General features: G+C 36.6%; 1 protein-coding gene across 5 annotated transcripts; it reads right to left on the minus strand.

Annotated features, from left to right (window-relative positions):
* Positions 1–738: 738 nt before the first annotated feature.
* LOC107771832 (GCN5-related N-acetyltransferase 6, chloroplastic) lies at positions 739–14,644 on the minus strand. 5 transcript variants are annotated; one of them, XM_075227942.1, is made up of 10 exons: positions 13,995–14,321; positions 13,684–13,897; positions 13,534–13,586; positions 7,217–7,253; positions 7,073–7,138; positions 6,776–6,880; positions 6,546–6,699; positions 6,400–6,470; positions 1,178–1,248; positions 739–1,110 (listed from the first exon to the last, which is right to left on the minus strand). In XM_075227942.1, exons 1-9 carry the CDS (start codon positions 14,096–14,098, stop codon positions 1,222–1,224), a joined length of 831 nt encoding a protein of 276 aa, XP_075084043.1. In that variant the 5' UTR covers positions 14,099–14,321; the 3' UTR covers positions 739–1,110; positions 1,178–1,221. The 5 variants fall into 5 exon arrangements, with proteins under 5 accessions (XP_075084043.1, XP_075084042.1, XP_075084044.1 ...); XM_075227941.1 differs by having other exon boundaries at positions 6,400–6,476; XM_075227943.1 differs by lacking the exons at positions 739–1,110; positions 1,178–1,248 and adding an exon at positions 5,553–6,299 and having other exon boundaries at positions 6,400–6,476; positions 13,991–14,644.
* Between the last annotated feature and the right edge of the window lie 412 nt (positions 14,645–15,056).

Here is a 15,056-nt window from a genome sequence, read left to right on the forward strand (position 1 = left end):
GATCTTTATAAGTTAACAAGTAGAGACATGAATGACTAACATTGAAGAAGACCTGTACCTAAGTGCAACAAAATAGATATGTCATAGATGCAATTATAACAGCAGGAAGTAGGCATGATATTTACAAGTTAAGCAAGTAGAAGGCCTGAGTGCGACAATGACAAATAAGATAAAGAACAAGAACAAGGCTTCAACAACAAGTCACATAAGAACTGTGAGTACGAAAATGACAATTCAAGGTAAGGACATGAAGATATCTGCAAGAAAAAGGAAATCACAACATAATGCATGTCCCTCGTCCTCACTAGTATGGAAACACCCTTCGTGCCATGAACTCGCAATAACACAAAAGCATGATAATATAAATGCAATGACACGACATCAACCTTCGTGTCTTTACTCATATAACATGGCATGACATCACCCTTCGTGCTTTTACTCACAAATGATATGGCACTGCATCACCCTTCGTACTCACAATGATATGGCACGGCATCACTCTTCGTGCTTTTACTCTCAATAATATGGCACGGCATCACCCTTCGTTGCTTTACACTCTCCCTCAAATGATAATGTATAAACAAAGGCATGGCATCACCCTTCGTGCTTTACACTCTTCCTTACCAAGCATATGTATATCAATGACAAACAAGGCAGGAAGCATAGATAACGTCAAGGAGATTGTTTAAACGAATATTCCAAATGAATCCCAATCACAACTTTTCAAGCCAACAATAGTTCAATAAACCCGCAAGAACCTTATTATTCAAGTATTCCAACAAATCTCATAAATGATTTACAACACAAGTATAGAATCTAGTATCTCAAGAATATTGGCCAAAGCAATGTATTAATGATTATGCATATTGATGAACGAATTTAACACACCAATGTATTCTCATAATTTCATCGAATTTGATCAAGCTATAATAAGCTAAGTCTTAGTTTTTAACATTTAATACTATATTTTTAGGATCCAGGAGCCAAGTAAGGCATGAAGCAAGAAGGTCACGTGATTCTACAAGATACAATTTATAACATAATTTACCACCGAGCACGGTTAACCCTGGCACATGCATATATGCTCGTCACCTCATATATGTATCACCCCTGCATGTAGCAAACAATGTCAAATAGTAGGAAAACTTCCCTCAACAAAGTTAGGCAAGACACTTACCTCGCTCCAAAAGTCCACTCAAAGCTAAATCACAGCTTTGCCTCTCAAACAAGCCTCTGGACCAATAGAATCTAGCAAATTACCAATCAAACGATTCAAATTAAGCTTTAGGAGCTACCCACGATTGCAAAATATTCAATTTAGGTCATTATTGAAAAAGTCAACAAAGGTCAACACCCAGGCCCGCTTGGTCCAAACCCGAAATTCGGACCAAAACTCGAGTACCCGTTCAGCACCGAGCCTGGTTATGTAATTTGTTTTGATGTCCGACCTCAATTTGAGGTCTAAATCCCAATTTGACAAAAATCCTTAATTCTACCCAATCCCCCAATTTCCACCATGAAAATCCTAAATTTTAGGTTGAAAACCTATGAAATATAATGGGTAATTGAAAGAAAGTATGTTAGAATAACTTACCAATAAATTAGGGAAGGAAATCTTTTAGGAAAATTGCCTCTAGGTCTTCTAGTTTTGAAATTTTGAAGGAATGGCAAAAATCCCGTAATTAGGACTGTTTTTAACACTGGGCGTCAGTGTTCATCACGTTCGCATGAACACTGACGCGTTCGCGAAGAGCAGTGCCTGTTAGTCTTACGCGATCGCAAGAGGCTACATGCGTTCGCGAAGGTTTAGCCCCCCTGACCTCCGCATTCGTGAGAAAAGACCCTCGTTCGCGCAGTGTAACCTCAACTCTCCTGCCCAGCCTAGCTAATGCTACGCGTTCGCGTGTGACGGGTCGCGTTGGCATAGAGCAGCCCCTCATTGCTCTGCGTTCGCGACCAAAGTCTCACGTGCGCGTAGTATAAAATCCTTCCCAACCCAGATCACCTTCGCGATCGCGAAGCACAACACACCAGAACCAGCTACAGCAAAAACATCAGATTTTTTTCTAAGTCCAATTCACCCCGTAGCCTATCCGAAACTCACCCGAGCCCTCGGGGCTCCAAACCAAACATGCACACAAGTCTAAAAATATCATACGAACTTGCTCGCGCGATCAAATCGCCAAAATAACACCTACAATTACGAATTGAACACCAAATCAAATAAAATTTTCAAGAAAACTTTAAAAGTTCTATTTTCACAACCGGACGTCCGAATCACGTCAAACCAACTCCGTTTCTCACCAAATTTCATGGACAAGTCATAAATATGGTATTGGACCTATATCGAATTTCGGAACCAAAATATGGACTCGATATCCAAAAGTCAACTATGGGTCAAATATTTCAAATTCATTAAGCCTTTAAACTTTCAAATTTCAACAAAATGCGATAACTCGAGTTAGGGACTTCCGAATTCGATTCCGGGCATGCTCCCAAGTCCCAAATTATGATACGGACCCATCGGGACCGTCAAAATACGGATCCGAATCCGTTTTCTCAAAACATTGACCGAAGTCAACTCAAATAGCTTTAAGGCAAAAATATCATATTTTTATCATTTTTAACATAAAAACTTTTTAGAAAAACACCCAGACTACGCACGTAAATCGAGGAGAGCTAAAATGAGGTATTTGAGGCTTCAAAGCACAGAATTAAGTTCTAAGACATAAGATGATCTATCGGGTCATCACAATATTAATCTACCATATAAGAGAAAATATTCTTTAAAATTGAATGAAACTTATCTGTGCACTTGCGTCTAAGTCATAATTATCTGGATAGGATTTCAGTTGGTTAATGATGAACCTTAAGGTTCTTTTAAAGTAGAGGCACTACCAACTATGGATCCTGTTTAGAAGAAAATGTGACTAAAAAATATTTCTGCTCCAAAGAAAAGAGAGCTGGTGATAGTTAGAACTAATCCATTTTTGATTGTACTGTCTAATGAATATATAAGAAAGAGGTGGTTTTGAATATTTTTATGACATTCATAAATGATTACTCGGACTATGAATATATTTATTTTATGCACCGTAAGTCTGAATGCTTTGAATAATTTCTGATTTTTAAGGCTTGATATGGGGAAACACCATGAAAATATATTAAATTACTACGATCTGATCATAGGTGGATAGCACTTCTCTATAAAGTTCATTAATTACTTATCAAAATAGAAGATTATATCTCAATTGTCTACACCGAATACTCCATAATAGAGTGGTGTAGTAGAGAGAAGAAATAGGACTCTTATGGAGATGTTTAGATTAATGGTGAGTTATTCTGAGTTATTTCTTTTTTCGTTATGGAGATGCCTTAGAAACTGCAATTACATTCTTATTTTAGTTCTTTCTAAGTCAGTATCTTGGACCCCATAGGACTGTGGACTTAACGTAAGTCCGATCTGCGGCAAGTTCGGATATGAAATTGTCCAATATATATACTGAAAGGAAAAATAGATAAGATAAAATCAAGGATGATTATTTGCGCGTTTATTGGATATCCAAGGGAAAGAAAGGAGGTTTATTTTATTTTCATAAAGAAAAGAAGGTAATTGTTAGCACAAATACCAGTTCTCTATAATAGGATTATTTAATAAACTATGTTTCTAGAAATAAACTAGTTTTATAGGAACTAATAAAAGGAATAACAAATGAATCATCTGAAAATTCAAACGCTCAATTACATACAACTCTATATGTCGGAAGTGATGTTCCATTGCATTTAAGTAGTGGAAGAAACGTTAATAGACGAAAAGAAATTTACTACCTCCAAGTAGTGGGAGTGATGTTGAGCAGAGAACACTATAGGAAAAAGTCATTAATATTTCAATACCGTAAGGTAATGGAGATAATATTAGTAGTACTTCGTTGTAGTGGGAGAATAGTAAGGAAAATCATAGTTTGGTATATACTCTTGGGAGAGTTTCATAACAATATCCCTGAAGAGCTTAATACCAAGCTAGTTAGTTACGACAAAGCACTACTAGACAAAAACTACATTTGAAAATGGCAAGTTCCTTTTAGCAAAAGCTTATTGGCAGAGACTTTTAATAGTCGTGCAAAAGGATAGCTGTGAAAGTTATAGATGCATGGTTATGAGTCTAAGTTGGAGATTGTTAGGGAATATACTATTAACCATGCATTTAGATATAGTATATTCTAGTAATTGTCATGGTTTTCACCCCATGATATTGTTGGGATATATACTATTAATCATGGATTTTGGTTTGGATATAGTATTTATTATGGAACAATTATTTATTCAATTTTAATAAAGTTTTAAATAGATCATATATTCGTTTGTGTCCTTCACTTATATAGTAAATGATTTAATGTATAGAGTTTAGGTTATACAAGGAAGATTAAATTATCGGTTCTTATAAGTATAAAGATCATGTTCACAGTCTAATGATGGAATTGGACAAACCATCACAAATGATTGTAGCACAAGATTAAATATAATTTATCTTGATTATGGGAATAGTTTAATTCCGACTTCTTGTACTAGTACATTTTGTATGTATTGAACGGACCAAGTAGAGATAAGTATTTTATACTGACTTAATAAAATAACTTCTCTAGCCACTATTCGGAGGTTCAATATCAGAGGTTCTCTTGGGATTTGGTCTACCCTGGAATTGTAAGTTTCCACCTTTTTATCGTTAGCATCAATCTTCTTCTCCTATGATTCTATCCTTTTCATCAGTTCCTCAAGCATCTTTACAACTTCGGAGCTAGCCCCTGATTCACATTCGTTTGATCTATCTACGACCGATACATCCCTGCGGGCGGCTTCCCGGGGAGGATCGGGCTCAGCCCAGCTTGGTGCGCGACTTTGGTTCTGTAATTGAATTATCGCCGCCTGTTGAGCCTGTAGCATTTCGAAGGTCATTCGTAGGTTGATCCCGTCTCCTTCAACGTTTTGAGCGTTCCGAATCCCCGACCGCGCTCCACCACGAACGCTATTTTCTGGGTTGGTAGGCAAATTTACATCGATAGCCACATGCGAATTAGCGTCGATCGGATCTACGATCAGAATTCCAACGGGATCAGCAAGCGGTATCTCATTACCGGGCGTTGTGTTGTTATTTTCACTTTGGTGACAGGACTCGTTGTCAACACGTAGAGGCGCTGATTGAGGGTTTGACATTTTTGTTTTTTAGCGTGGAACCAAAGATACTCACAATGTAAAATAGTGTGTGTTATGAAAGGTAATACCAGCCAATCACTATTATCCTTAGCCTCACGGTGGGCGCCAAACTGTTTACACGAAAAATCGATAACAATTGAATTTATACGCAGTTTTAAGGATACGTGATATAGCTTGGCACAAATTGAGGAAATGTATATGTATATTAATATTGAAATTGACTGTAAAAGAAATGAACGCAAACCAAACGAATCGAATAGCCTTGGCCCTCGAGTTCGATCACCCTCAAACCAAGTGGAGATTCAAGTAATATAAGAACAGAATAACAAGATATTGCAAGCTAAAAGAAGGTAGTATTTTTCTTTATATTGCCTGAAAAGATCTGTCTTTACAAATGATACACCCCCTTTATATAGTAGGGAAGTCCTATTATTGATACAATGCTAATACAATTAGGAATCTCATGATAGGCTAATTAGTTGGCCGCTCCTTGATTTACGCTGTGTTTCTCGCATGATTGCGGATATTTCGGCTTTTCGTTATTTGGCTCGGTAAGCTTCACTCGATCTTGCTCGGTCACGATCTTGGCCAGTCTCGATCTTGGCCGATCTCGATCTTGGCCCGACCTCGATCTTGCTCGGTCTCGATCTTGGCCAAGGTCGATCTTAATCGATCTCTGAGTCACGAGCTCGGCAATTTGCATTCGTACCGTGGTTCGATATAACACGAGTTTGAACTTTGCACTATCATGTTCTACTCTCGATAAGTCATGCGAAAGGCAAGCCCGATTTCGACCGTATACAACATGATGAATATTTGTCATTGGAAACTTATTGATTAGTTCTTCCTCTCAAATTTTGTGCCTCGTAAGCAGTACATGAATGATTTATTTAATCACACTTGAAGCTTTCATTACTAAATATATATGTGAATTTTTTGCATGTTGGGAGCTAATAAGATGTGCAGGGTATGCCCCCCAAGTATGTCAGGAAAGAAGAAAGTTGACTTGCATTGAATGTATTTCATGCTGCGAGTAAAAGCAAGTGAGGTTGCTCTTCGGAGAGTTTAAGATTTGGCACTTGAACAACCTGGTATAAGACAAGCATAAATGGAATTTTGGGCTTGATCATGTATAAGAAAACCAGAAGAGTGACTTAAGTTATAACTGATTTTTCTGGTTTATATTACCTCAAAGCCAACCTTTTGATACAGCTTTTGTGCAGGTCCGTTGTTGGTATGTACATGCACGAACACCTTTTCTGCACCTGTCAGATTATATTTAGGTGTTTTGGTGATACAAGCAATTATGGAACTGGTGCATCCTAATTCCTTACCATTTGCTTTCGCCGATCTAATAGCATAATGTAACATGTTTCTTGCAACACCCTGCCTTCGAGCAGATTTGGCAACACATAAATTTGCAATATAACCATATCTGTTGGAGGATCTTCTTTCAATGTTGCAGAAAACTTGGGCATTCACCCTTTCCTGTGGAACAGAAAACTTTCAAATCTTTGAAATAAAAGATTACCGCTATCTTTTTATTTAAGGTACACCAGAATACCCCAGGAAAATCCTCTCCATGTGACAAGTGCCCAATCATCAAATCTAGAGTCCCAACAACACTCTTAAGTACTGTATGTCTGTTATTCTTTTCTTCATTCCTCACCTGTTGATGTCAACAGAATAGAGTTATTGAAATTCTCTGATGATATATATATATATATAGCAGATATTGTGTTTTTGTTTTTTTAAATTAATTAAGTGAAAGAAGTACTCCATATATAAAGTTTGTCTTGCAAGAACGAAGAATAATTGAGGAAAAACAACATGCAGTGAAGAAAATTTACAGAACTTATACCGTAACAATGCAGGTACATCTCTGCCCAATTTGTGCTTTACATCTCCTTTTCAGAGCATTAAACTCCTGCATAATGGGACTAGGAGATTTTATGCACTGTGCATCCGCTTTCCGTTGATAATTGGTAAAATAGCCAATGCTTACCTGCTCCGCATATTGCTTTTTATAGTTATTGATGTATCTGCATTATCAGAGAAAGTTGATTTTAGTCACTCATCCACTCGTTGTTTTTTATAAATGGGAAACCTTAAAACCTACTACTCTTTGGATCGACTTTCTTCATACTGATTGATTTATTGAAACATAGGTGCTTATCAATGTGTTGCTGGTACATCTCTTTTTTATTTCAACCAGATGAATCTATGTTTAATTTTAATTCATCTATCACAAGATGATGGATCCTACTAAAATGGATATAGAGAATTCGTATAGCTGATCCCAATTAGCTAATTCATGAGGCAAAGTTGATTGCTTTATATCAGTTTGCTGCAGGAACATGGGTTGTTGAATGATCGGTATGCCTAGTTTTTCGGTTCTCCACCTCTTGCCTCCATTTTCTTCTCCAAAAGGGAGTAAAGTTGCTTCGACCATTACTTTATTTTTTACTCCAAAAAAGAATATTCTATTTTATATTCTTCTCTCTCTTTAATATTATATTATTATCTTTTATTTAAATTTTATTTTCTTATTTTTATTAAAGAAATTCTATTTTTCTTTCTTTTTTACATATTCATCACATATAATTTATATTCCTTTCTTATATAACCATTTAATATAAAATTATTTTATACCATAAACTTTTAAATAATATAATTTGTAAGCAAATATTATAGATTATATATATTAACGGATAATTCAAATAAAAGTGAAATCATTGAGATACAAGATAATTAACTACATACTACTATTACATTATGTTAAAATTCATATTAAATATTACATAAATATTTAACTTTCACCTCTAGTATGCTCTCATAAATGATCTATTAATGCATTACGAAGTGCAAAATGAGTATCTTTTGTTGAAATTGTCAAAAGTCCCACATCGGTGGATGACAATTTTGAATGGAAATTTCACCCTATAAAAAGAGGCCTAATATTTAGGATTTATGTACACCTCTCATTTGCCTTTTTTATCTTCTTAAGGCATTTGTATCTTCTCTCTTTAGTATTATTTCACTTACAATATTGGAGTGGAATAAAATATTGATTGTGTCCGAGGAAGTAGGCAAAATTGGCCGAACCTCGTAAATTCTGGTGTTCTTTTATTGTTGTCTTTATTGTCTTGTTTATTATTTAGTGGTTGTCATAATTTTTGGTATAGTAGTTGTGACTCATTCACACTATATACATTTGGCTTCCGCAACAATTGGTATCAGAGCCAAGGTACTGTCTAAGTATGCTCTGTGGTTGCAGCATAGTCTGATCTTCCACATCAGAAAAGATCTATCTTGGTAACTGAGTCAAGGTTCTGTCTGAGTATGCTCTGTGGTTGCAGCTTAGTCTGATCTTCCACACCAGAAAGGAAATAATCTTGATTTGTGTCGTCAGCTACTAAATAATATTTGTGTCAAAATGGAAGACAATAAACAAGAAGAATCTACATCAAGTGTCAATAATACGTCATCGTTGGCATCTTCGCTTATGACAAGAATTGTGTCAAATGCAAAATTTGCGGTAGAAATTTTTGACGGGTCAGGACATTTTGGGATGTGGCAAGGCGAGGTTCTAGATGTTCTTTTTCAACAAGGGCTAGATCTTGCCATTGAAGAAAAGAAGCCATATGTTATTGGGGAAGAAGATTGGAAAATTATCAATCGTGTTGCTTGCGGTACCATTCGATCCTACCTTGCTAGAGAGCATAAATATCCATACACAAAGGAAACTTCTGCAAGTAAATTATGGAAAGCACTGGAGGATAAATTTTTGAAGAAAAACAGTCAAAATAAATTGTACATGAAGAAGAGACTGTTTCGCTTCACCTATGTTCCTGGTACCACAATGAATGAACATATCACCAGTTTCAATAAGTTGGTCACAGATTTGCAAAATATGGATGCAACTTTTGATAATGGTGACTTGGCCTTGATGTTGTTGGGGTCACTTCCTGATGAGTACGAGCACCTTGAAACTACTCTACTCCATGGAAATGACGAAATTTCTCTCTAAGAAGTTTGTTCGGCTTTGTAAAGCTATGAACAAAGAAAGGGAGAAAAACAGAAGGGCGGAGAAGGAGAAGCACTAATTGTGAGGGGTCATCCTCAAAATCAAACGAGGACTAAGAAGGGAAGATCCAAGTCGAGATCTAGACCAAGCAAAGATAAATGTGCCTTTTGTCGAGAAAAGGGGCACTGGAAGAAAGACTGTCCGAAGTTGAAGAATAAGGCCAGACATAACAATGGAAAGGCCATTATGGATTCAAATGTAGCTAATTGTGATGATTCAGACTTCACATTAGTTACAACAGAGTTATCAACATCATCAGACATATGGTTGATGGACTCGGCTTGTAGCTATCATATGTGTCCCAATAAGGACTGGTTCGTGAATTTTCAAGAAGGAGAATATGGAGTCATCCACACAGTGGATAACAGCCCTCTTACCTCATATGGCATTGGTTCAATAAGATTAAGAAGCCATGATGGAATGTTCAGAACATTAACAGATGTTTGATATGTACCGGGTTTGAAGAAGAATCTCATCTCTGTGGGAGCCCTAGAATCAAAAGGGTTCAAAATCATTGCAGAAAATGGAGTGATGAGAATATGCTCCGGTGCACTAGTGATAATGAAGGCCAATCGGAAGAACAATAACATGTACCGCTATCGTGGTAGTACAGTTATTGGGACAGCGACAGTGACATCCAGTGATGACAAAGAGGCAGAAGCAACCAGGCTATGGCACATGCGCTTGGGACATGCTGGAGGGAAATCCTTGAAAGCTCTATCTGATCAAGGATTGTTAAAAGGTGTAAAGACTTGCAACTTGGAGTTTTGCGAGCATTGTGTCAAAAGGAAACAAACAAGGGTTAAATTTGGTACTGCGATCCATAATACTAAAGGCATTTTGGATTATGCACACTCTGATGTTTGGGGTTCTTCCAAAACACCTTCATTGGGTGGGAAGCACTATTTTGTAACCTTTGTTGATGATTTTTCCCGAAGAGTGTGGGTGTATACAATGAAGAGGAAAGATGAAGTGTTGGGAATTTTTCTCAAACGGAAGACGATGGTGGAGAATCAAACAGGAAGGAGGATCAAGTGTATTCGCACAGACAATGGAGGTGAATACAAAAATGATCATTTCAATAAGGTCTGTGAAAATGATGGCATCGTCCGACACTTCATTGTCAGACATACACCACAACAGAATGGAGTGGCAGAACGTATGAACCGGACTTTACTGGAGAAGGTACAGTGTATGTTGTCCAATGCTGGCTTGGGCAAAGAATTTTGGGCTGAGGCAATTACATATGCATGCCACCTCATTAATCGTCTACCATCTGCTGCTATTGATGGCAAGACACCATTTGAAAAATGGTATGGAAAACCTGCTATAGATTATGACTCTTTGCACGTGTTTGGCTCAATTGCATACTATCATGTGAAAGAGTCAAAATTGGATCCGAGAGCAAAGAAGGCTATATTTATGGGGATTACTTCTGGAGTTAAAGGATACCGCTTATGGTGTCCAGAGACAAGGAATATTATATTCAGCAGAGATGTTACCTTTGATGAATCTGCCATAACAGATAAGGTGACAGTTGAAGATGTCAAACAAACTGGTGGTGCATCAAAGCAGGTGGAGTTTGAGGAAAAATTTATTTTTCCTACACAAGAAGCAGAGGAGGAAACTCATGAAGATTACCCTCTGGAAGAAGAGCCAGTAAAGAGGGAGATTCCAACTCAGGAACCTCGACAACAACTTGAATCAATAGCAACCAGCAGGCCAAAAAGGACAATAACGAAACCTGTTCGTCTCATAGAGACAATTGCTTGCGCAACCTCAATTGTAGCTAATGGTGTTCCTACCACTTATAAAGACGCAATCCAAAGTTCAGAAGAAGATAAGTGGAGGATTGCCATGAATGAAGAAATGCAGTCCCTTCATCAGAATCATACATGGAAATTGGCCAATCTCCCGAAGGGAAAGAAAACAATTGGGTGCAAATGGGTATTTGCAAAGAAAGAAGGATTTCCTAACCAAGAAGATGTTCGTTACAAAGCAAGATTGGTGGCCAAAGGATATGCTCAGAAGGAGGGAATTGATTACAATGAAGTATTTTCTCCAGTTGTAAAACATTCCTCCATTAGAATTATGTTGGCTTTGGTAGCACATTTGGATTTGGAACTAGTTCAGATGGATGTAAAAACTACGTTTTTACATGGAAACTTGGAGGAGGAAATCTACATGAATCAGCCAGAAGGATTCAAAGTTGCTGGAAAAGAAAATATGGTATGCAAACTTGAAAAATCGTTGTACGGATTGAAACAATCTTCTAGACAATGGTACAAGCGATTTGACAAGTTTATGTTGCGGCAAGGATACAAGAGAAGCAAATACGATCATTGTGTGTATTTGCGCAAACTTAATGATGGTTCCTTTTGTATATCTTCTCCTATATATTGATGATATGTTGATAACTTCCAAGAATTCGGAAGAAATTGATAAGTTGAAGATTCAACTGAAGGAGGAGTTCGAGATGAAGGATCTGGGTGAGGCAAAGAAAATTCTTGGCATGGAGATAATAAGAGATAGACGTTCAAAGAAACTCTGTTTATCTCAGAAAGAATATTTGAAGAGAGTACTACAGCGTTTTGGCATAGATAAGAAGACTAAGCCAATTAGTACGCCACTTGCTCCCCATTTTAAGCTAAGTACTACTATGTCGCCAAAGGATGAAACTGAACAAGAGTATATGTCAAGGGTACCATACGCAAATGATGTTGGTAGCTTGATGTATGCAATAGTTTGTACGAGACCTGACATTTCACAAGCCGTTGGAATTATTAGCAGATATATGCATAATCGAGGAAAGGAGCATTGGCAAGCTGTGAAATGGATTCTACGGTATATTCATAGTACTGTAGATGTTGGGTTAGTTTTTGAGCAGGAAGGCAATCGGTCTGCAGTTGGATATTGTGACTCAGATTTTGCGGGTGATCTGGACAAACGAAGGTCAACTACTGGTTATGTGTTTACTTTTGCAAAGGCACCAATTAGTTGGAAGTCTACTTTGCAGTCAACAGTTGCTTTGTCTACAACAGAGGCAGAGTACATGTCTATTACAGAGGCTGTGAAAGAGGCAATTTGGTTTCAGGGGTTGCTAAAGAAGCTTGGTATTGAACAAAAAAAATATTACAATTTTTTGTGATAGTCAAAGTGCTATTTAATTAGCGAAGAACCAAGTTTATCATGCAAGGACGAAGCACATTGATGTTCGGTATCATTTCGTACGAGAAATCATAGAAGAAGGTGGAGTCACGGTGAAGAAAATTCATACTACGGAGAACCCTGCTGATATGCTGACAAAAGTGGTGACTGCGGTCAAGTTTCAACATTGTTTGGATTTGATCAACATTGTTGAACACTAAAGATTGAAGATGAAGACACAACCAAAATTTGTTATTGAGAGAAAATTGAAGATGTGGAATTTTGCCAAGGTGGAGATTTGTTGAAATTGTCAAAAGTCCCACATCGGTGGATGACAATTTTGAATGGGAATTTCACCCTATAAAAGGAGGCCTAATGTTTAGGATTTATGTACACCTCTCATTTGCCTTTTTTATTTTCTTAAGGCATTTGTATCTTCTCTCTTTAGTATTATTTCACTTGCAATATTGGAGTGGAATAAAATATTGATTGTGTCCGAGGAAGTAGGCAAAATTGGCTGAACCTCGTAAATTCTGGTGTTCTTTTATTGTTGTCTTATTGTCTTGTTTATTATTTAGTGGTTGTCATAATTTTTGGTATAATAGTTGTGACTCATTCACACTATATACATTTGACTTCCGCAACATCTTTGTCCTTAATTCTTTTGTGTCGAGCTAAAAATTGCTCAAATCGATGATTTTCATCTACTATCATATAACTTATAATAAAATTAACTTACAAGTTTACATAAAAATAATAAATGCATGAAAATTAATTTATCAAAATTATACGCCAATATTAAAATATAAAATTAATATTATAAAGATATTACATAAATATAATTAGATATATATAAAGAGATAAATTTAAAAAATTAAATAATTAAAATAATAATAAAGTAATAGAGAATAGTAACGGAAGAACTGAATACTATTCATTACCATTTTGAAGCAAAAGAAATGGAGGAGCATTGGAGCCAAATTTCTCCAAATTTCTCCGAAAACTGACCCAAAATGCAGCAGCGTTGGAGATGGCGTAAGAGATTGAATATATCAGAAACTTATACTATCATGAAACAGGGTACATACCGATCATTTTGGCGGTCTTCCCAATGAGACTCTGCTCTCAGCCATGCTGCTGTCTGTCAAAAACACATACAGCTTTGACTGCAGCTTAGCCACTAACTGAGGCTGAACATACATTCACTAAAGATTATATTGTGGAAAAATGATACTAACCCAATATTCTTCGTCAAACATGGCTTCACGTGCCATGAACTGACCAAATTCGAGCCTGTTTTCCTGGTGTAACACTTCATCTGGCAGCTGCATTCTATCAAAATGGAGATTTGATGTGTAACTTGTCTCAGACTGAGACTGCAGAAACGGATAGCGATGGAATTCTGTAGATACTTCTTTCTTCCCTATGCCCGAGGAATTTTGATCCAGTGACCTGCTTAAAGTAATTAATAAGAGGTTGATCTTTACTTTCTTATGTATAATATAAATTAATGCGATGGCGTTTTCCGGAAATATATGAACTTACTGACATTGTCCAGGAAGCAGAAATGTTCAGATGTCTGGAGAGACTTCCCATTTTAGAGCAAGAATTTGTGAGGAAATTACCACAACTATGGAAAGCCATTGTTGACATTTTTTATGCTTTTCTTGGTGAGGAAATGAGAAACTTAGAAGCTTTTTAATTCTTGAGCACCAAACAGAGAGGCCAAAGATATACTTTGAAGGCTGTAATCCACATAACAACTCAGCAAACTAATCACATCAGATTTTAAGTATCTTCTTTAGTACCTAGACTATCTAGTGCTATTTTTGTTTTGTTTTTAATCTCGACTTTGTACCTTGAACTCCTCTTATACGACTTTCAAATAGTATAGTTAATCCAAAGTTTAAATAGAGGAGGAGAGTTAGTAGATTGGCGATTAGCGCAAAATAGATAAATTATGATGAATAACTGACATTGAGTAGTTTAGGATCGGGCACGGGTGAATTTAAGATGTTTGAAGTTAATATTCTGGGATTGAGACACATATGATTGATTATAACTTTGTTTGGAAAGCTTGTTTAAACAGAGCTAATTAATTTAAAGTTTAAACAGAGAGCAACGGCCACAGCTAGGAGGTTGTCTGTGTGCTAGTAAAATTTGGTATATCCTATGAAACATTGATTTGTGGAGCACATGGTTTGGAAAGGAAACCATTAGCGGCTATTATTAGGTGAAGGCATATCATTGTCATCCATATGTGGATCTATAGCAGCCAGCCAGATTGCTTCCTTGTCATCCTCACGTTACATTTTAATATTTAATACAACAAATGGGATCACCGATTTTACACTACTTTTTTTCTCTAAATAATAAACTTTCTGAGTTGTCTATTTATTGCAGGATAATGTGTCCACAAGAATTATTCATCACTTGTTATCTACAAAATAGACTGTAGTTCAGATTATTGTCTTTGTTGGATCGATATTGGTTTCTTTATTTTAGCAAATTATTGACTGAAAATAGATAAAGATTATGGGTTTCTTTATCCAGACAAGGAAAGATTGGTACCTTTTACATAATTAATATTTTAGTGGGATGGCCAATGATC

This window comes from Nicotiana tabacum, chromosome 13, assembly GCF_000715075.1.
Source record: "Nicotiana tabacum cultivar K326 chromosome 13, ASM71507v2, whole genome shotgun sequence".
Taxonomy (NCBI): domain Eukaryota; kingdom Viridiplantae; phylum Streptophyta; class Magnoliopsida; order Solanales; family Solanaceae; genus Nicotiana; species Nicotiana tabacum.